The 22,388-nt window shown below is 43.3% G+C and overlaps 1 protein-coding gene across 1 annotated transcript; it reads right to left on the minus strand.

Annotated features, from left to right (window-relative positions):
• Window positions 1–8,012: 8,012 nt before the first annotated feature.
• LOC109775031 (uncharacterized) lies at window positions 8,013–9,857 on the minus strand. The gene is made up of 4 exons (XM_020333785.4): window positions 9,385–9,857; window positions 9,120–9,189; window positions 8,826–9,027; window positions 8,013–8,703 (listed from the first exon to the last, which is right to left on the minus strand). Exons 1-4 carry the CDS (start codon window positions 9,477–9,479, stop codon window positions 8,507–8,509), a joined length of 564 nt encoding a protein of 187 aa, XP_020189374.1. The 5' UTR covers window positions 9,480–9,857; the 3' UTR covers window positions 8,013–8,506.
• Window positions 9,858–22,388: the final 12,531 nt, after the last annotated feature.

Consider the following 22,388-nt stretch of genomic DNA (forward strand, 5'->3'; position numbering starts at 1 on the left):
GTAGCGCTACACGGTGGGTGTTTATACTGCGGCGCGAGCCAGACCCACGGCAGCAGGTGCGTGCGCAACCCATACGTGGTGGGTTGGGACTTGGGAGGTGGACGTGGCTAGCTGTCCTCGGCGGCAGACCGGCAAGTGCGTGTATGCGCCGTGGCGCCCGGAGCGCGGCAGGTGCGCCTTGGGTTGTTCTGGAGGCCGGTGACTCGACAGATCGGCTCGTTCTGGTATTCTTCTCTTCTTCTGATGACAAACGACGGTGCGTTTCGTTGTTGCTCTGCCCGCTAGACGAAGCCCTGCGTGTCACCGCGTGATCGATTGCAATTGTAAGCAGAACGGACACAGGCTCGATCGGCCGTATGACTCAGGACCGTGGCAGACGTACAACTTACAAGCAGCTATGCATATAAGCTTGTGTGTGGCTAGATCCAACTCAAGACTTAATTAAATCTCAGTCAAATGACAAAACATATGAAAAAGAAAAAAAAAATTAACAGATTTTTTGGCATGAATCTCTATATAAGATTTCATGACTGTAGCATCGACGAAGTCTTCGTCTCAGTTGACTGAGACTTAACAATTTCATATAAGCTTTGTACGCCCACCCTTACATGATTTGATCCCAGAGCATATCTCGTTATGATTTTCGGTTGGTTCATTCGTTTCGTCGATTTTAAGCCACTGGTCCAATCGTATAAATGGTAGGTTTAACGGGTGCAACAAACGTCATATATCTCTGATGTATTTGGGAGAAACCGTATTGGAAAAAAGACTACCGTGAGCAATATCTACATTTTTTATAAAGAGTGGATTTTGTTGGCTCAAAATGAAACATCAACATGATACAAACACAAGAAGCACACATCCGGTCTTTATGGTGAGACCTAAAGGAAAAGGTGGAATGGGGTTTAAAGACCTTCGGACGTTCGACACACGTACACAAAAACGCGCCGGCAAGCAGTCATACAAGACCAAAACTATGCTTAAGCGAGTAAAGAAAAAACTGATTCCATCGCATCCATGATCGGCAAACTACAACAATGACCATATCCACACCAACCATCTCATGACACTGATGAGGAAATAGGCAGTTTTTCGATTAAATTAATCCATGAATGAATCATGAGCATGACATGGACATCATTGATAACACACTGATTACGATCTAACAGAGCATGTATTACGCACATAGTAGAAACATCTATGCATATTGCTAGTACTCTTACAACAGAAAGAAACACGAGAGGGATAAACGCTGTATACCCTCCACTCGGCTCAATCCCGCAACCCGCGGCGCGGCGTGGCGAGCGGAGGAGGAGGAGTGCGCGAGGGCTTCTTTTCTTCTCAAGCTCCAATAGCATGAGGAAGAGAATCCCTTATAAACCACTCCAACTCTCCTTCCACTTCCGGGGTGGGACTAAACTCCCCCCCACGTTGTCATGCCACCTACATGGGCCCTTAGAGATTAAATCTAAAATTATCATCTGGGCTCTAGGCCCATCTCATATTTCAACAATCCCCCACCAGATCTCAGGGGCCCACTTGTCCTTTGTTCCAAACGCTGTTTTGATATACCAGCATCTCAGTGGAGACCGATTAAGGTTGAGCTCCACCTAGACCAAGTAGTTACACTCCTTCACAACTGAACAATGGACTATGCCTTGAATTGTCAGTTTGGCGTCAAGAAGTTTCACCACAAGTCTCACTGATACGAGGCTGCCGAAGGCCGACCCCTTGGGTGGAGCATATTAGTCACACTCCTGACCTGTTCATGAGCTTGCTAGAGATCACCCCAATCTCATAGACTGTGACCAGCAGTCGGGCTCATATAGGTGTGTTCCTCCAAAGATCGCTCTGTAGGATAGCATCTTGCTTATACATATAAGCCTTGGAACACATTAAGACAGTAGTCATCCTTCCATACAGTTTCCGAGAGTATTGCATCTCCAACGGAGTGGGTTAGTAAATTTACTCTCCTTAGTTCACCGCTGGCTTGTTTTCCCAGGTCCTACTTCACGGGATCTCCGATCACATAGGTTGGGTTACTACCATGGCAACTCATGTGGGTCTCATACCCATCTCCCTTGATGCGCTATCTATCACAACACGTGATAGCCCTTTAGTGAAGGGATTTGCCAGATTCTTAGCTGTTTGGATATAATCCAACGCTATCACTCCGGAGTTTCTCAATTTTCTGACAGCTTTCAATCTCATTCTTATGTGTTTGTTGGACTTCATGTTGTCCTTTGAACTCTTCACTTTCACAATAACTGTTTGATTGTCGCAGTTCATAAGGATGGCCGGAACCGGCTTCTCAACCACTGGCAACTCCATCAACAGATCTCGAAGCCATTCTGCTTCGCCACCCGATGTGTCTAATGCTGTTAATTCTGCTTCCATTGTCGATCTTGTTAAGATCGTTTGCTTGCAAGACTTCCAGGAAACAACACCACCTCCAAGAGTAAACATATACCCAGTTGTGGCATTCATCTCATCAGCATCAGAGATCCAATTCGCATCACTATACCCTTCAAGTACCGACGGGTATCCGGTATAGTGAAGTCCATAGTTCATAGTACCTTTCAGATAGCACATAACTCTCTCAAGAGCATGCCAATGTACATCACCCGGTTTGGAAACAAATTGGCTCAGTTTGCTAATAGCAAATGCGATGTCACACCTCGTTGCGCTCGCTAGATACTGGAGTGAACCAACAATCTGAGAGTATCTCAATTGATCTATAGCTGTGCCTTTAGACTTTCGAATCAGCACACTAGAATCATATGGTGTTTGAGATGGTTTGCAGTCCGAATATCCAAAGCGACTCAACACCTTCTCGACATAATGGGATTGCAGAAGTGTAATCCCACCCTCATCATCTCTCAATAGCTTGATGTTCAAGATAACATCAGCCACTCCAAGGTCCTTCATCTCAAAGTTCTGAGATAGGAAAGTCTTAACCTCCTCGATCAACTTGAGATTAGTCCCAAATATCAGTATGTCATCAACGTACAAACACAGTATAACTCCTTCGCCCCCACCATAACGATAGTATACACATTTGTCGGCCTCATTAACAACAAATCCAACAGATGTCAACGTTTCATTAAACTTGTCATGCCATTGCTTAGGCGCTTGTCTCAGCCCATACAAAGATTTCACCAACTTACACACCTTTCATTCCTGACCATCTATCACAAAGCCATCAGGCTGTTGCATATAGATTTCCTCCTTTAGCTCTCCGTTCAAGAAAGCCGTCTTAACATCCATCTGATGAATGAGAAGACCATGCGAGGCCGCCAACGAGAGTAATACTCGAATGGTGGTCAGTCTGGCCACAGGTGAATAAGTGTCGAAGAAATCTTCTTCTTCTTTCTGGGCGTAGCCCTTGGCCACAAGCCTAGCCTTGTACTTTTCTATCGTACCGTCGGGCCTAAGCTTCTTCTTGAACACCCACTTGCATCCCAATGGTTTGCAACCATAAGGACGTTCAGTAAGCTCCCAAGTCCCGTTAGCCATCATGGAATCCATCTCGCTACGGACCGCATCCTTCCAGTAGTCAGCTTCTAGAGATGCATACACTTCTGAAATAGAAGTGGGATTATCCTCCACGAGGTATATGAAGAAATCATCACCAAAGGTCTTTACAGTCCTTTGTCTCTTGCCCCTACCAAGGGTTTCCTCATTATCCTCCTCAGGATTTTCATCATGTGTTTGTTTATAATATTCCATCGGAATGGCAGGTTCAGGAGTCTCCTCAGATTCCTGTCTAGAAGTGCTTTGTACATCTCTCATGGGGAAAATGTCCTCAAAGAAGGTAACATCCTTAGACTCCATAATTGTACCGACCTTCATGTCAGGTACCTCAGATTTCACTACTAGAAATCTATAGCCAACACTATTCATAGCGTAGCCCAAATTAACACAGTCCACGGTCTTTGGTCCAAGCTTACGCTTTTTGGGGATCGGCATATTAACTTTCGCCAAGCAGCCCCAAGTACGTAAGTACCAGAGTGTTGTCCTTCTCTTGGTCCACTACTCATAAGGAGTGATCTCGTTATCCTTTGTCGGAACTTTATTCAGGACATGACATGATGTCATTATAGCCTCCCCCCACCATGACTTGGATAAACCCGATGTATCTAACATGGCGTTAACCTCAGTTAGAGTACGGTTTTTCCGCTCGGCAACCCCGTTTGACTGGGGTGAGTAGGGAGGCGTCCTCTCGTGAATAATGCCGTGTTCCGCACAAAAGGCATCAAACTCTTTCGAGAAGTACTCTCCACCACGATCTGACCGGACTCGTTTAATTTTCTTTTCAAGTTGATTCTCAACTTCTGCCTTATAGATTTTGAAGTAGTGTAGAGCCTCATCTTTAGTATTTAACAGATACACATAGCAATATCTAGTGGAATCATCTATCAAAGTCATGAAATATTTCTTTCCACCTTTAGTCAACACACCATTCATCTCACAAAGATCAGAATGTTTGAGTTCCAGTGGCGCCAAGTGTCTCTCCTCTGCTGCCTTGTGAGTCTTGCGAGGTTGCTTAGATTGCACACATGAATGGCACTTAGAACCTTTGGCTAAAGTGAAACTCGGGATTAAATTCGATTTTGCTAGCCGCTTCATAATGCCGAAACTAATGTGACAAAGACGTGAATGCCAGACTTCAGATTCATTAACACTCAAATGAATATTGTTCACGACTTTATTACATAGATCTGCAAGAGAAAGGCGGAACATGCCTTCGCATTCATAACCCTTTCCAAGAAATAGTCCATATTTCATAACAACTAATTTATTAGACTCGAATACCAACTTAAACCCTTCTCTACATAGAAGGGAGCCACTAACGAGGTTCTTCTTGATGGCGGGGACATGCTGCACGTTCTTCAGCTGCACGATCCTTCCCGAAGTAAACTTCAGATCGACCGTGCCAACACCAAGAACAGAAGCACTCGTGCCATTCCCCATCAGTACGGACCCGTGACCTTTGGCCTGGTAAGAAGAAAACAATGAAATGTCAGCACACACATGAACACCTGCACCTGTGTCGACCCACCAATCGGTGGATGGCCAAACTGAAAATACAGCAAATAAATTACCGTACCCGGATGCACCACTCTCATTGTTGCTCACAATCATATTGACAGACTTGGAGTCCTGCCCTGGCTTCTTGTACTTGTTTGGGCACTTGTTGGCCCAATGTTCAACCGAACCACAAGTAAAGCAGCCCTCATCCTTCTTGTTCTTCTTGAAGGTCTTCTTACCCTTCTTCTTAAAGTCGGCACTCTGTTGGACACCGTTCTTTCCCTTGGGCTTGTGGGAATAGGAGTTCTTCTGATGCACCATATTGGCCACAGAAGTTCCTTCGACCCCTTTTCCATGCGAGTCCTTTGCCCTTGAATTCTGCTCAACACTCAGATGGCCAATGACATCCTCCACAGAGAATTCACGCCTCTGATGTTTCAGAGTGGTGGCAAAGTTCCTCCAGGAATTGGGGAGCTTAGCGATTATGCAGCCCGCGACAAACTTGCCCGGTAACTCGCACTTAAGAAGCTCAAGCTCCTTAACAATGCATATTATCTCATGAGCCTGCTCCAACACAGGACAGTTTTCAACCATCTTGTAATCGTGGAACTGCTCTATAATATACATCTCGCTCCCTGCATCGGCCGCCCCGAACTTAGATTCGAGCGCCTCCCACAAGTCTTTGGCAGACCGCACATGCAAATATGCGTCAACCAGCTTATCTCCAATCACGCTCAGAACTGCCCCGAGGAACACGACAGTGGCCTCCTTGAACGCCTTCTCCTGTTCAGGAGCGATCGTTCCTATGGGAGTCACACCGGCGACCCAGAACACGTTCATGGCCGTGAGCCATAAGGTGGTTTTAGTCTGCCAATGCTTAAAGTACGTCCCCGTAAATGGGGACGGTTTTAGTGCAGCAGCAAAACCAGAATTCGAAAAACTCCTACACATTTTAGGTTTTTGGATTGATGAGGAAATAGGCAGTTTTTTGATTAGATTAATCCATGAATGAATCATGAGCATGACATGGACATCATTGATAACACACTGACTACGATCTAACAGATCATGTACTACGCACATAGTAGAAACATCTACGCATATTGCTAGTACTGCTACAATAGAAAGAAACACGAGAGGGATAAACGATGTATACCCTCCAATCGGCCACGCGGCGGCGGTGGCGGTGGCAGCAGCCGCGGCATCCTCAGCGGCCTTCTTGTCGGCCTCGGCCTTCTCAGCGGCGGCACGGTCGGCGTCGGTCGACATGGTGATGACGAAGGTGATGCGGACGTAGATGAACAGAAGCGAGCAGTCGCGTAGTCGCTACCCAAAAACCTAATCGCCCCTCTCCCGTACAGGATCCGGAGAGGCGGGGTTTCGGAGGCCTGCTCTCCCATCAACCGTGTACGCGGTGAACGGGACGGAGTCGCCGGCGGTAGCAACAGCAGAGGAACAACGTGGGCGTGGAGGCGGAGATGGAGATGCGTTCTGTTTTCGCGGCGGCTAGGGTTGGCAGCGCCCCACATATATATGTGCGGCCGCGCGTGGAGAGACGTGGGCTGAACCCACGTCGAAGTCGGTAGCCCATTATCCGACGTCTCAGATCGTGGCCCTACCTGTCAAAGACTCTCCGATCCGGACCGGCAAAAAGAAGCGCATAGGAGTGAGCTCGGCTCGGCTCAATCCCGCGGCGCGGCGCGCCGTGACGAGGCGTGGCGTGGCGTGGCGTGGCGTGGCGAGGCGAGCGGAGGAGGAGGAGTGCGCGAGGGCTTCTTTTCTTCTCAAGCTCCAATAGCATGAGGGAGAGAATCCCTTATAAACCACTCCAACTCTCCTTCCACTTCCGGGGTGGCACTAAACTTCCCACCACCTTGTCATGCCACCTACACGGGCCCTTAGAGATTAAATCTGAAATTGTCATATGGGCTCTAGGCCCATCTCATATTTCAACAGACACCACACATACGACGAGGTCCTTCAATAGCAACGCCTTCAGAAAGAAAACGCCGCTCAAACACTGCCGTCACCGGATCAAACCACTCAAGGTTAGAATCTAGGTTTTCACCCTGAAGAATCAGTCCGAGCAATGCCTTCAACAAGGTAACAACGTAAAAACATGCAGTAGCCAGTATAACCAACTCGAATCAGACTTAAGCTTTCACTCCGGAGCTCAGTGTATCTACATAGAGATCTTAGACGATGGCTAGGACCACACTGTATTCCACAAGGAGCAGATACTTGGCAGTGGAAATAAGTTCAGGCACCTGGTGGTCAAGAGGTTTTCCTTTTTGAGACACTAGTCAAGAGGGGTAAGCTTGAGGGGGCGTCTTGCATCCACAATGATAACATTCCTATGAGATGTGTACTCTGACATTTCTCGATGTGAAGAAGCAAAAGAGACCGCAACAGGCATCACATAGGGCCAAGTGGGCAAGTGGCGGTGCCAACTCAGAAAGGCTCAGAAAGTACTCGCTTCGTCTCATAATCTAAGAGCGTTTTAACTCTTGGGAGTAGCAACCAGCGCAAGTAGGTTCAGACGATGGCACCAACTTAGCAAAAAGGTTGTCTACAAATTTTGCAATAATAAAGAGTAACCCCAACCTCAAAAAGAGCTTCGAGATCAAGCCTAACTAGGTCGCAGTTGCCATGGTGAAGATGCTAGCGAGCCTTGAGGGCAAATCCATGTATCCAACGAGGCCCAGCTGCCACATGGTGGAATATAGGCTAATGAACTTCAAGACCAAGCCTGACGAGGTCCCAGCTGCCATGTTAGAGCACATGTGCATACGCCCCAAGCTTTGCAAATTTTCATGTATTTTTATTCAAGTTCTTGTGCGGTCCATCAAATGGAAGCAAATTTGTATGGTGATACAATCAACTACTCCCTCCGTCCCAACGCTCTTATATTATGTTATGGGACAGAGGGAGTAGCTCGCACTCTTAGAACTTGCGCTCCTAGACAGTAGATTTAATTGGTCAAACAATCAAGCATAACCAACTTCGTAGTCTTGACGGGGCCTTCTTCAACCTAGCTTGGAATGACTCTTTTTCAAACACAACCCAAAAGGCTAGCTAGTCATTATTATTGGAAGTCTCGGCCGAGTGAAATATAGCATAAATTACACCACTGAAATAAGAGAGAGAGAGAGAAAAGCTGGTCTTATGCGCTATAGCTGCACCCATGCTTATCAGTTCTGGTTCTTGTTCTTGTGCACATTAAATTTTGAAATACCAGTTTTTATTTTTCTAGTGGTCAACGAAATTGAACAACAAGGATGATAAAAAGAAGAAGAAAAACATACTTATTTTAGAACTGTAATCCATAGGCCATAACATATGAGTCGAGTCAAGAAGAAAAACATACTTATTTTACAACTGTAATCCATAGGCCATAACATATGAGTTGAGTCACAAGAAGAAAAACATACTTATTTTACAACTATAATCCATAGGCCATAACATATGAGTTGAGTCATGGATCGTCGGTGCTATCTATATCAGGAGGTGTCATAAAAGAATTGAATGGCCGCACTAGCATATCTCTCTTGCGAAAGAATTCTTTTTCGTGATCTTGTTTTCCACAGAAAAAATCTGCACTGCTTGGGTGCAAGATATTGGATTCATCTGGACAAAATGCACACGAGGCTCTAAAGCGGCACAACGGCTTTTCTGTTGACATTACAGAGAAAGATAAAGACAGAATTAGCTGCAAGTTACATTAATGATATGGATATACTCAAGTGGCTAGCAAACACAGTATGGCCGAATGTAAAGATAAATTTAGGTAGTACCTAAGATAGTGCATGTTTCAACGGCTATTTGGCACCAGCGTCTATCAAAATGTAGCTCGGCAAAGAAGTGTTGCGTCTCGGCGGTGGTGTCCACTGGGCGAGCCGAAAAGCCGAGGTGGTACCAGAAAGTTCCCCTAAAACCGACGCAGACGGCGTTCATCTCCGTGGTGGGAGGATACTCAGGATACTCGAACTCGGCACCCTGCATCTCAGCGATCGATCTCAAACTCTCAATCATAAGTATTAAGTACTCGCCTGGATGTATGAGAGGGAGAGACGGAGAGAGTATCATACCGGGTTGTTGGAGTTGTAATGTTCAAGGGCGACGTCAACAAGCTGAGAAATTCGGAAGGCGACGATATCTCTGTCTCCAAATAAACAAGGGTACACCAAATAAATAAACATAATGGATGGATCTTTCGTTCGATGGTTGGTTATTCAGGGCAATCAGCCGTTCATCGAGTGAAACTCATAATAAGTACTCCTATAAGAATAGATACATGCAAGCAATTGAGGAAATTTACAGAAAAAATATATCCAGTAGCTACGAATTACATACTCTTTTGACATACGGCTGCCTGGGGGAGGGTTGGCGTAATCAAAGGCAGCGGCGCCGCCGTCGCCGCCGGCAGTGGAAGAGAATAAGGAACCCATCGATGGATCAATGTCCCGGTGCCTCTTGGCGGCTGGCCAAAGTAAATAGAAGGATTTCCCCGTATATGTCAGTATGTGGTTAAGCCGATCGGGATCGGAGACTAGGAGTCCCTTTGCGTTACGGAAGATAAATAGCCTACGTTTGTTTATGCTCCACAAATAGCGTGTAGGCAGGCCGGCTGGTTGGATCTGGGCCGCAGGAGGGCCGTGTGTCCACTGTCCAGCGGGGGTTACGCCCCAATAGCCTACGTATTCTGTGTGCCTCTTGTCTTTGTTTCTCAAATCTCTGGTGATTACAACCCGTAGACTGCCGCTGCTTGCGCGCAGGTACGAGTTACAAAACCGACTCGTGCTAGACCAAGCAAGCTAGCACAAGGAAACTCCAAACCGACTTAAGCTAAGCTTTCCTATTGTACTTGCACACGTAGCCTACTAAGCACAAAGACATTTTCCTAACCCTAATGATAAATGCCACACGTGGGATGTGTGGCACTCCAGCCCTGACGTTTTTCGATGATAAGGCACGTAAGGATGGCAAATTCTAGTGACATGCGGCAAGTTTTTTTAAAAAACAAACAAAAGCACAAAAGTTGTCATCCTTACCAACTAAAGTGTCCTTTGAGAAACCTTTTTTTTGAGGGACCTAAAGTTGTCATCCTCGCGTAACAAAACTTGCCACTAAACATGTTAGAAGTTACTGTGTGCCCATACATGACGTGTGGCATTTAAGATCCTTTTCTAAACTAATCAACCGGCAACGCTGACCACAACAGTACTAATCCAATCCTAACCGAACACAAGAACACACGGCTACATTTGCATTATAAACTAGCACACTCCAAGCTAAACTCAAAATATTGGATTAAGCTAACAATCATCCCCTAATCCAAGAGCACTTTTACAGTATCCAGAAATTAATATAGCCCGTCCATTTTTCCCATTCCGGTGTTTCATAAGATTTGGTACTCCATCACTAATCTCACGGAGTATTGATTTAAACACACACGGAGTACCAACACGTAAGGGGCAAATAGGTAATCCATCAGCTTTGTTAATATTTTTTGTGAGGTGTAATTAATATTTTTCCTTGTCTGAAATCATTTTGACCGACATAACCCTACTTCCCATTCATCTCGCGATGAACCACATTCCACGGTTGTTGGTGAGAGCAGCAGTGGCGGCGGAGTACATAGGGGGCTGAGAGCCGTATTCGTGGCCAGGACGATGGTGATGTTGGGAACCATAGTAGAAAATAAAAAAGTATCGCCCTACGATCACATAGTAACACTAGGAAGATGCAATAAAGGGTTTCGATCAGATCGTTATCAGCTCCAAGTTGCAGCGGAAGAAGATGAGTCAGTGTATATCGTACTTGGAGTCCCTCGAACCATAGATGTCCGATCGATCCCGCGAATCACCCACGAACAGTCACTCGAACAGAAGATCAAAAGCATGACCTCTCCACAAATTGCAAGTGCATGGTCTTCATGATCCAGCAGCGCTTCACCGTCGGGAGCTAATCATCGCCAGCGAATTAGAAGGAAGATATTAGAACCACACTGGATTTCTAATTATGAGGATTAGAGAATCTAGGTCTAACTCTAATTAGATCAAATAGGACCAACTAGAAATAGAACTAGAGAACTAGAGGAGGCTCCAAAACTTGTGTATTCAAAAGTGACTAAAACCTCTAGTATTTATAGGTCGGAGGAGAGGGGAGGGAGCGTCATAAGGCGGGAAGGAACTACCCCCTTTGCATTGGCCAAGAGGAGGGGGAGTCCCCCTCCAATTCGGCCTCCTGCCCCCCTCCAATTCGGCCTCCTCTCCCCTTTCCATGGGGAGAAGGAGGCGCCACCCTTTTTGGGCCCAAGAGGCCCAAGTAGCCTTCCATCACTTGACCTTTTAAAACCTGTTGATATTAAATTAATATAAAAGCTTCCTAATTATTATTAAAGACTTTTATTACTAATTTAACATAACAAATTTTTTTCCATGCTATATTATTTATCGAAAATACCCTGTATTGCCCGATAAACTCCGAAACCCTTCCAGTGACCCCTAAACGCTTCCGGTTTCTCTCGAAACTATTTCGAATGTTAGTGAAACTATTTCACTAATATGTTCTCATTATTCTCGTCCTACTAACAGTCAGCACATCGTCATTACCTTAAACTTGTGACCTAATAGGTTCGGTAAAACATAGATATGAATAAAACCCCTTTCGTTTAATGACCTATAGCAGAACCATGGACGTCCATATCAATCCCTATGAGTACACGAATGACATTTGAGTGAACCCTCGGTTATCATGAGCTATTCCCTTTGCTTCATGATACTTTACAAAAGCCGAGGTGAGATGTATCAGTATCCTCTTGAGTCATTCTCATGTTCACTATACCGGTCTCCCTATTACCGGTTTTGTTCTTCTTTCTCGTTGACATGTTCTGGCAGCCCCGTGACATAGTCACCTGTGTCTGGCCAGACGATGGCGGATGTCGTCACACCGAGAGGGCCCTTAAGAGTATCTCCCCATCGTCGGAGGAGCAAATCCCACTGTTGAGCTATAGTCCCTTTGTCAAACTTTCCGATGCACCTATAAGTTATTGTTATGATCACAGTGTTACATATGATGTTTGAGCAATCCCAAAGTTCATCGTACGGTAAGAAGTGACTACAACACTCTCATGGTCTAAGGAACTAAAGCATATATTAACTCTTTGTGTTATAATAATTGACTTGTGATGATAGTTTCTCAAAGTGTATCAAACAATGTTGGGTCAATTCAATGTGATCATTCTTCTAACGTCATATCCTCAATGTTGTTTTAAGACTATCATTACACTTAATGATATATCAAGATCCAGAAAACATGATGATAAACAACACTTGAGCTAGTCTTAGAGGCGGGACTAGGAATTAAATTTTACTGTTTATCATTCCACACGTGTATATTTTCAACTGATACGCATATTCCTGGAACATAGCAGTTATAACACAGAATATAAACTCTTAATTATAAACATGGAAATATAATAATACAATATTATTGCCTCTAGGGCATATTTCCAACAGTCTCCCACTTACACTAGAGTCAATAATCTAGTTAGCACATTTTCTTTAACACTAATGGTAATCCGGTGTTTGTCCATGCTTTGCTTGTTTTATAGCCTTCATCCTATCAGATCTTTACAACTTCAGATCCACGTGTATTATTTACATTTCTTTGCATCTATTATGCTTTCACAAGAATTCATAACTTGTGTGAAACTGACTTTCTATGTGTGGAATCACTAGTAGGACCACTAATTCCTTAGACTGAGCTGTGGAACCACTATTAGGAGTAGTGTTCCAATAGCACAATCATCTAGAAATCATAGCAAGTTCATAAATGAACTTTTGATTCATCACCCTCCATTTGGTGCTTTTAAAGCGAGAATATACTCAGTCTTTTTATAAAATTCACCATAGTAACTTTCTTGGATAAATTCCAACTTATTGCACCACCATAAATCATTTGATTTGAAATCAAAAATCGCTTGGAGCACCGATGAAGATTTTATCGATGTACTACGTACTTACAACAAGTATGTATTGATGTAACTCCTTACAATAATTTCTTCATTTTCTCCATATGCGAGAAACATGTCATCAGTACTTAACGACATTTCTACTGTTGCTATTATCCACAATTTGATCATTCTGGTAACTTACCCACAACTAACTTGGAGTACTGTACATATCTGATTATTTACATACCTTGGAATACAAGTGTGATTGAAATCATGTATTTCACTCATCAGTATTTTAGGGTACCGATTCTTGCTAAAAGTTCTTCCATGTGACTATCACAAGAAACTCTTCTTGACGTTTTTTCATACTAAACTGTTTTAGTATCTTGTCAATACATATTTTGGCTAAGCCCGATTAGACACTACTATCTCCATAGATCATTGTACCTAATTACAAGGATCTATTGCCTAAGTATTTTACTGAAAAACTAGTTCCAATAGAGTTTTAATTCCTGTCAAGAAATTTATATAATTTCCTTAAGAATGAGTCATGCACACACAATGTTTAGAAATATTATCATGCTCCCACTTACTTTCTTGTAAATACAAACATCTTGGCTTTCCTCAATGAAATCAAATTATTTGATCATTCCATTAGAACAAAGATTCCAACTCCATTATGCTTGCTTTAGTCCATTATAGGATTTCTTGAAGTTTGCACACTTACTCATCTTCTGGATCAAAAAATTACCTTGGACCGTCTCACATATAGTACAACCTTTGTTCTATTTCGATCTCATGGAAACCATTTTGACATCCATTATTATATCTCAAAATTGAAATATTTAACATTCTAGTTTAACCTGAAGTGACTTTAAGTTTTGCTATGACGAGACAATTTTGTTATAGTTAAATTCTTGATCTTGTCATAAGCTAGTAGTAATATTTCAAGCTTTTTTTATATATATATATTTTTTATCTTTGTCAGTTTATAGATCCATTACTTTTTGTCAGGCTCTAAGTCTTCCGGAGGGTTTACCGTGTTCTAAACTTGAATTATGTAAATGGATACTATCTCAGATAACTTTGGCATATAGCCAATTTTCGGAGTTAGGGCCCATCAACACTTCTTTGTGTATTATAGGTTCATTGTTTGTTCAACTATATTTCATCTTCACACCACAAATGTACGTACGAATTTGCCCAACCTACGTAGTTCAACTGCAAGTTCGACCAAAGTCTTTATATATCATGTAAATACTTTCATATTAGTCACGGTAGGAAATTATAGAATTACTTCTTGTGTTTCTTTTCTTTTACCTAATCATGAAGATTCTGCAATGTTGTCGAGTTGCACTGTCCTCCCACTCACTCTTTTGCAGAGAACTTCAAAATTTCCGCACTCTGTGGCAAAATACTTTGCCTCGGCGTAATGATAGAGGAATACCCAACCATTTGGGAAAACCTACAAGGTAGCATTTATTTCAACAAATTTGATGGTGCTATTTTCACTGTAAAAGCTGATGACCCACAAGTATAGGGGTTCTATCGTAGTCCGTTCGATAAGTAAGAGTGTCGAACCCAACGAGGAGCAGAAGGAAATGATAAGCGGTTTTCAGCAAGGTATTCTCTGCAAGCACTGAAATAATAGGTAACAGATAGTTTTGCGATAAGATAATTTGTAACGAGCAACAAGTAACAAAAGTAAATAAAGTGCAGCAAGGTGGCCCAATCCTTTTTGTAGCAAAGGGCAAGCCTGGACAAACTCTTATATAAAGGAAAACACTCCCGAGGACACATGGGAATTATCGTCAAGCTAGTTTTCATCACGTTCATATGATTCGCGTTCGGTACTTTGATAATTTGATATGTGGGTGGACCGGTGCTTGGGTGCTGTCCTTACTTGAACAAGCATCCCACTTATGATTAACCTCTATTGCAAGCATCCGCAACTACAACAAAAGTATTAAGGTAAACCTAACCATAGCATGAAACATATGGATCCAAATCAGCCCCTTACGAAGCAACGCATAAACTAGGGTTTAAGCTTCTGTCACTCTAGCAACCCATCATCTACTTATTACTTCCCAATGCCTTCCTCTAGGCCCAATTAATGGTGAAGTGTTATGTAGTCGAAGTTCACATAACACCACTAGAGGATAGACAACATACATCTCATCAAAATATCGAACGAATACCAAATTCACATGACTACTAATAGCAAGACTTCTCCCATGTCCTCAGGAACAAACGTAACTACTCACAAAGCATATTCATGTTCATAATCAGAGGAGTATTAATATGCATATATGATCTGAACATATGATCTTCCACCAAATAAACCAACTAGCATCAACTACAAGGAGTAATCAACACTACTAGCAACCTACAGGTACCAATCCCAGACTTGGAGACAAGAATTGGATACAAGAGATGAACTAGGGTTTGAGAGGGGATGGTGCTGGTGAAGATGTTGATGGAGATTGCCCTCTCCCAATGAGAGGAGCGTTGGTGATGGCGATGGCGATGATTTCCCCCTCCCGGAGGGAAGTGTCCCCGGCAGAACAGCTCTGCCGGAGCCCTAGATTGGTTCCGCCAAGGTTCCGCCTCGTGGCGGCGGAGTCTCGTCCCGAAAGCTTGCTTATGATTTTTCCTCGGACGAAAGAATTCATATAGCAGAAGATGGGCACCGGAGGGCCAACAGGGGGCCCACGAGGCAGGGGGCGCGCCCAGGGGGTAGGGCGCGCCCCCCACCCTCGTGGCCAGGTGGAGGCTCCGCTGACGTATTTCTTCCGCTCAATATTTTTTATTATTTCCAAAAATAACTTTTGTGGAGTTTCAGGACTCTTGGAGTTGTGCAGAATAGGTCTGTAATATTTGCTCCTTTTCAAGCCCAGAATTCCAGCTGCCGGCATTCTCCCTCCTTATGTAAACCTTGTAAAATAAGAGAGAATAGGCATAAGTATTGTGACATAATGTGTAATAACAGCCCATAATGCAATAAATATCGATATAAAAGCATGATGCAAAATGGACGTATCAAAAGCCACGGTCACTAAAGCATCACACTAAAAAATATATTGATGAAATAATTAATGTCATCTTTGATCTCACCATATCATAAATAGTTTGATTACATCTACTCAAAATACTCTACTCTTAGCAGTGCTCTGGGAGGTGCAAGCTATTAAATACTTTTCACAACTCATCAGACATCCTTAAGTTTGTAACTCAAATATTCCTTTCCGCAATCTAATTGAAGAAACATTATTTTCTTGTTACAATAAGTTCTACTTCATCCTGAAGACCTTCTGAAAACATTTCAAAGGATCTATATTTATGTCTCAATAAGTAAATAAATATCTACTTCAGTCATCCTTGAAGATAGATAAATCCACTATTTGCAACAACACTTATTGTACTATACACATCAATATGCATATTTCCAATTATTTTGTTGCTTGTTTTTATGGCCCGTGAACGGCATTTTAGTGTACTTCACTAATTAGACAAAAGTTGCAAGTGTCAGGTGATTCATAATCAGATGACTTCAAAATCCATTACCATGAAATTTCTCCATGTTGGTTTCCCCAATGTGACTAAATGCAGTGCCATACAGTATGGTATTCTTTTAGTCTTGCGACATTTAGCGTGAGTGTTACGGATGATAAATTTTATCATCAATATTTATAACATACCTATTATTCACAATAGGAGTATGGCCTTTTGTTCAGAAAATCGAACAATTCTTGTTCTCTCATGATCAACCTCCTTGCAACTTCTATGCAGTGTGCTAGAGTGTACAAAACTCTAAAATGAATGATGATAAGTACAGAGGAAATACAATGATGGAATACTGTAACTTTTACATAGTTTCCATTAAATATTTTAACATCATTATTTGTTGGTCATTTAGGCCATTGTAGTTTCTTGCAATGATTCGCAATCACATGTAATCGAGTTGATATCCTTGTGATAAACTTTTAACCACAATGTCGAAGAATTAATGATTAACAATTTAATCACATTTCCCAAGAACATTTTATTTGACCAACTTTCTTGACATATTATAACTTGTGACATTCATACCTGAACTGGACATTCCAGTCTTCTATTCGTTCTGCTTTTTTAGTTCTTATAGATTTACTTCCAATATTTCTCCTACTCATAGAAGAAGCATCCAACTTGAAGAGTTGTGTAGGCCTCAAACTTCCCCTAGGCGTGTAAGTCTCATTACATCCTTTTGGATTTGTTCTTTCTCTTTAAGCTCTGACCATCAACACATGAATGGTATTCTTCCGGGTCCTATATATTTCAGTCTTACACATAGTTGAACACTTCACTAGAACTTGCAAGCAAACACTTCTTTAGATATTGCATATCTTTTAGCCGTTGTTTGTTTCTGAAAAAATAGTTCCAAGATTATAGCATGACTATCCCAAACATTTTGAAGTTCGGGCCTTTTAGAAGTAAGCAGACTGTGATAGGATTCTAGCCTTTTGGATCGAAGGACATGAGTCACGTCATCCATACCATCAGTAGGACAGTATTGTAAGCATGCAATGAAACTATGTTTCCGGGTACTCTATAGGGAGATCCTCTAATTAAGTTTACCAATCATAAAGATATAACCAAATAAAACATCTCAATCAATTTCAACATAAAAGGTGGAACTGTGATCCCTAATTCTACAACTATAATGCAACCTACACTTAGCATTTATAATTAAGATGCACTAATGTTTAAACAAATTTTAATATAAAGTGCGCTCCCGCTCAAAAATATCTCTCCACATTGAAAGTGAGTGATTTAAGATCGTGGTCTGATTGAGCCATTGATGTGGACATCACTTATGACGTGAACTTCAACTAGTGGGCAAACTTTCCAATCATATTGCGGAGGCAGGCTGTTAAGCCAATGCCTTGCCATCCCTTCTAACTTGAGCGACAAGTATTTGATGGTGTGGAGGTCATATCCATTAGCCATGTGAATATGGAGAAGAAAATCTTCAATCCGTAGTACTGGTTCTGTAGTGCCATCGTATGATTCTATATTGATAGGCTTAAACCCTTCTGGGAATTGATGTTGCATTACCCTCTTTGTAAAACAACTCGGGTGTGCCAGACCTCGGAACCGAGTGGTATCCCGTCGGGGGTCGGGAGAAAGCCATGTGTAGGCTTGGTCTCGGGCCCGACTGTTCCCGTCTAACCAGGCGTTGTAACCGTCCGGCCCGACAGGCGCACGTCCTTGTGATCCATAGATGGACTAAGGAGACGCTCGGTTTGCCTCGATATGTCATTGAATGTCCTAATCCACCAGGTCCTTGCCATAACGGCGATGAGTGGGCTGAGTGTGGAAATCCTCCCATGCTAGCTTGTCTCATCCTTTAGGGGGACGGTCAGGTACATCAACGCTTAGTTCATCGTCAAATTCAGGCAGTAAGCGTCTACGTGTGTAAGAATTAGGCGCGGTATGGTGCCGCTCTTCAAGGTCTTGTTCGGCCGAAAGTATTTTGACCACTTGTCGTTTAGCGCATCTTCATTGGCCTGCACTTGTTGTTGTTTTCGCTTCATGCTTCGAGCGGTAGCGACTAGGCACCGCCGGAAGCCTTTCTCCTCAATGGGGTTTTCTAGAACTATGAGGTCTTCAGTTCCGAGGATCGCGTCCTCCTCGGATTCCGGCATGTAGTTATCATCGACCCCTTCAAAGAGGTCGTCGGGATCCGAGTTCCTGGGATTCCTTCGGGGTCGACGTGGCGATCTGGGGAGGCTTGAAAGTCCTCCCCTGGACGCTCTGCATCTTTGGCCACTATGTCGGCAGTAGCGTTGTTCCCGCTGGGTTCCCCGCTGGTACCCCTTCTGTGTCTGTGCCGACGTCTTGGAGGGGATTTTGGGGTGTTGACCATGTAGACATCGCAGGTTGATATTGCTATCCATTTGCCATTTTTTCTCAACGGCGAGGTGTTTCCATAGAGGCCCTCGACATCTTCATCCATGTCAGTTGCTTCATCGTAGTCGAGTATATCGGTTAAATCATCAACGGTGGCGACTAGGTGGGTGGTGGTGGGATGTAAATTTCCCGGTCATTGATTTTAAGTCTGATTTTGTCGTAAACCGAAGTCTAGCCATCCATGATTGACATGCTCTGGATGCGGTCAAGCATCTCGTACAGCTCTTCGATAGTTGATACGTCCATTTTGCATCATGCTTTTATATTGATATTTATTGCATTATGGGCTGTTATTACACATTATATCACAATAGTTATGCCTTTTCTCTCTTATTTTATAAGGTTTACATGAAGAGGGAGAATGTCGTCAGCTGGAATTCTGGACTGGAAAAGGAGCAAATATTAGAGACCTATTCTGCACAACTCCAAAAGTCCCGAAACTTCACGGAGAATATTTTTGGAATATATAAAAATTACTGGGCGAAGAAAGTACCAGAGGGGGGCCACCAGCTAGCCACAAGGGTGGAGGGCGCACCCTAACCCCCCGGCGCTCCCCCATCCTTGTGGGCCCCCTGGCAGGACCCCGACGCCCATCTTCTGCTATATGATGTGTTTTGACCTGGAAAAAAATAAGGAAGGAAGCTTTCGGGACGAAGCACCGCCGTCTCGAGGCGGAACTTGGGCGGAACCAATATAGGGCTCCGGTGGAGCTGTTCTGCCGGGGAAACTTCCCTCCGGGAGGGGAAAATCGAAGCCATCATCATCACCAACGATCCTCTCATCGAGAGGGGGTCAATCACCATCATCATCTTCACTAGCACCATCTCCTCTCAAACCCTAGTTCATCTCTTCACTGGTACGCATCGGTGCTATACAAACGGTTTTTAACCCCTTTCCGCGACGGCATTTGGAACTGTCGCCAAGTGAGTGTGGGCAATAGGGGGGTCCTTCCCACACGACCCAAAAATCGTCGGGGATAGGCCCTCCTAGCACACAAAATGAGCTCGTGTGCGATCGGGCGAGGCATCGAAACCCAATCATTTCCATTCGTATGTACATCCCACACGGTGAATCCCAGAAAAACATTTCCGTTCATATGTATATCACACACAGTCAATCCAAGGAATACGTTTCCATTCTTATGTACATCCCACACAGTCAATCCAGGAAAACGTTTCCGTTCTTATGTATATCACACACAGTCAATCCAAGGAATACATTTCCGTTCTTATGTACATCCCACACAGTCAATCCAGGGAAAACGTTTCCGTTCGTATGTACATCCCACACAGTTTTATGTGTAGGCTCGTGTGTGAAAGGTGTAACTATCACACATGCTCTGCCTTAGTTAACTGTTTGCTTTTATCAACTACATCACATAGGATTTGATGAAGACAACTGTGTGTCATTGGGCTATCCATCACAAGCGCTTTTACTGCTAGAACCGTTTGCAAAGTTCCATGACACATTTAGTAGGTTTATTAGTTTACATTTAATAATTCCAGTATTACGCAAATTCACATTTCATATCGAACACCAGTTTGCCAATTTCATATCAGGCACATAAATATATTATAACATCACAGTACGATAGCTACATGAAAACAACACAGTACAACATATAGCTAGTTCAACTTCATAAGAACAATATTAGAACAATATATTCAATTCCTAATCGAGATCATCCAGGCTCGTCTTATCCACCTCTGCTTTCAGTTCAGTAAGAACCTGTTTTGCACTGGCCAACTGGGAAAGTGCCTCCTCCTTCGCCAACACCATCTTAGCAAAGTCTGATTTAAAAAATCTGAGCTCATTCTCCACCTTCCTCTTTTTACCCCGCATCTTCAAATATTCTTCAGCGTTGACAACACTTTCTCTAAGCTTACGCCTGTTCTCTTCCTCATACATGCTCCAGAGCTTCGCTAGGCACATCTTCAAAGGCTATGGCCACTCTTGATCAACCCACTCCAAGTAAGAACACTTCCGTTCATCCTATAATATTTAAAACAAGATTAGTAACAATTGTAGGGGAAATGGGTTTATAACAGCATAGAAAATCACCAATGCTTATTTTGAAAAACTGAAGAAACATGTTAATTATGACTTATCTTCTCAAAAGGATCAATGTGAAAATGAATTAATTGCTACTGAGACAACAACCAAATTCTGGAACATCAGAAGTTGTAATTAACTACAACAATGCTACAAGTTCTTATTCATGTACAATAAATAACAAATTGAACATTTTATGAGGAAGGTAAATATAACTGCAACAGCATAGCGACAGTGTTTGGATGACATCAAATTGATACTAACAGGTGTGTACATGCACAAATTTAGTAACATAGAACTAATAGCAGTAAGGCCGTCCACTATGTATGCCAAAACTGGTGTAAAGACAACTATTGTTACATCTCGCACCGGTGCCCTGCACTGGCGAGCCGATGCAGCGGAAAAATATCAGGGACCCAGACTCCAGAGCACCTAGTTGCTCCGATGCCCAGTTCCTTCGTGCCACAAAGATTTAGTATTTTACTGCTTGGCTGCTCAGATGTGTGGACCAAAGTTGGTTGCACAAACTGCTGAAGCGGTGCCAAATAATTTTCTAATGGTACCGCTGATGAGATGGCAACAATTTTAGATACTAGGTACAAACTCTAACACTGTCTTAGGATACGTTTGGTTGAAGGTGTGGTATCAATGGGTTGGGACCGTGACACTGTCTGAATCACATCTAGCAAATGATTTGTAACAACTAAAGAGGTTCTAACCTTCTCTGCACATGCCAGAAACTTCCTCCCACTGTCCACAGATTCAAACACAACTAGCTTCACGCATGGAGATTGATGGTGACAACGAGCGGATAGATCTTCAACCACCCTGCTCCGTTCGTTGCCACTGATGGTCCTAGGGAGCTACAAGAGGAAGAAATGACTCAAATCGACCGCCAAGTAAAAATCCTTCATTCCAAGTCATAGCCCGAGAGAGAGAAGAGAGGCATACACGGGTGGTGAAGGAGTCGTCGCCGGAGGAGGAACCGCTGGAGAGGTCTTTGAAGAAGACCATGGCGACACCGGCGGTAGGATGCGAGACGACGAGAGCGAGGAAGCGGCTATAGCTTAGGATGGAAGGAAGGAAGGAAGGAAGGAAGGAGGAAACATAGGAAATGTGACTTGTGGTCAGGGAGAAAAGGGGGTGGGGAAGGGGGGAGGTGGGCGAGGGTAGATATTTTGGCGGTAGGCCAAAATTTTGGAAATGTGGAGGGAAACTTTGCGTGCATCACAAATGATTCTTCTGATTTACGCGCACGGGATGAGTTTGATAATTCAAATTTTGGTGGAAATTTCCCTGGGTACGTCATTGCATAAGTTAACATCGCTTGCTAATTTGGGCACACAAAAGAGCGTACAGCAGACATACCACACTTCCTGAATCGAGCAATTTTAGTAAT

The sequence above is a fragment of the Aegilops tauschii genome, chromosome 6 (genome assembly GCF_002575655.3).
Source record: "Aegilops tauschii subsp. strangulata cultivar AL8/78 chromosome 6, Aet v6.0, whole genome shotgun sequence".
NCBI lineage: Eukaryota > Viridiplantae > Streptophyta > Magnoliopsida > Poales > Poaceae > Aegilops > Aegilops tauschii.

Coding starts and splice junctions, on each gene's coding strand:
- LOC109775031 (XM_020333785.4), bottom strand. CDS start 9,479: ATGGGTTCCTTATTCTCTTCCACTGCCGGCGGCGACGGCGGCGCCGCT. Junction 9,028..9,119: donor ATTACAACTCCAACAACCCG/GTATGATACTCT, acceptor GCTGAGATGCAG/GGTGCCGAGTTCGAGTATCC. Junction 8,704..8,825: donor TGAAACATGCACTATCTTAG/GTACTACCTAAA, acceptor TAATGTCAACAG/AAAAGCCGTTGTGCCGCTTT.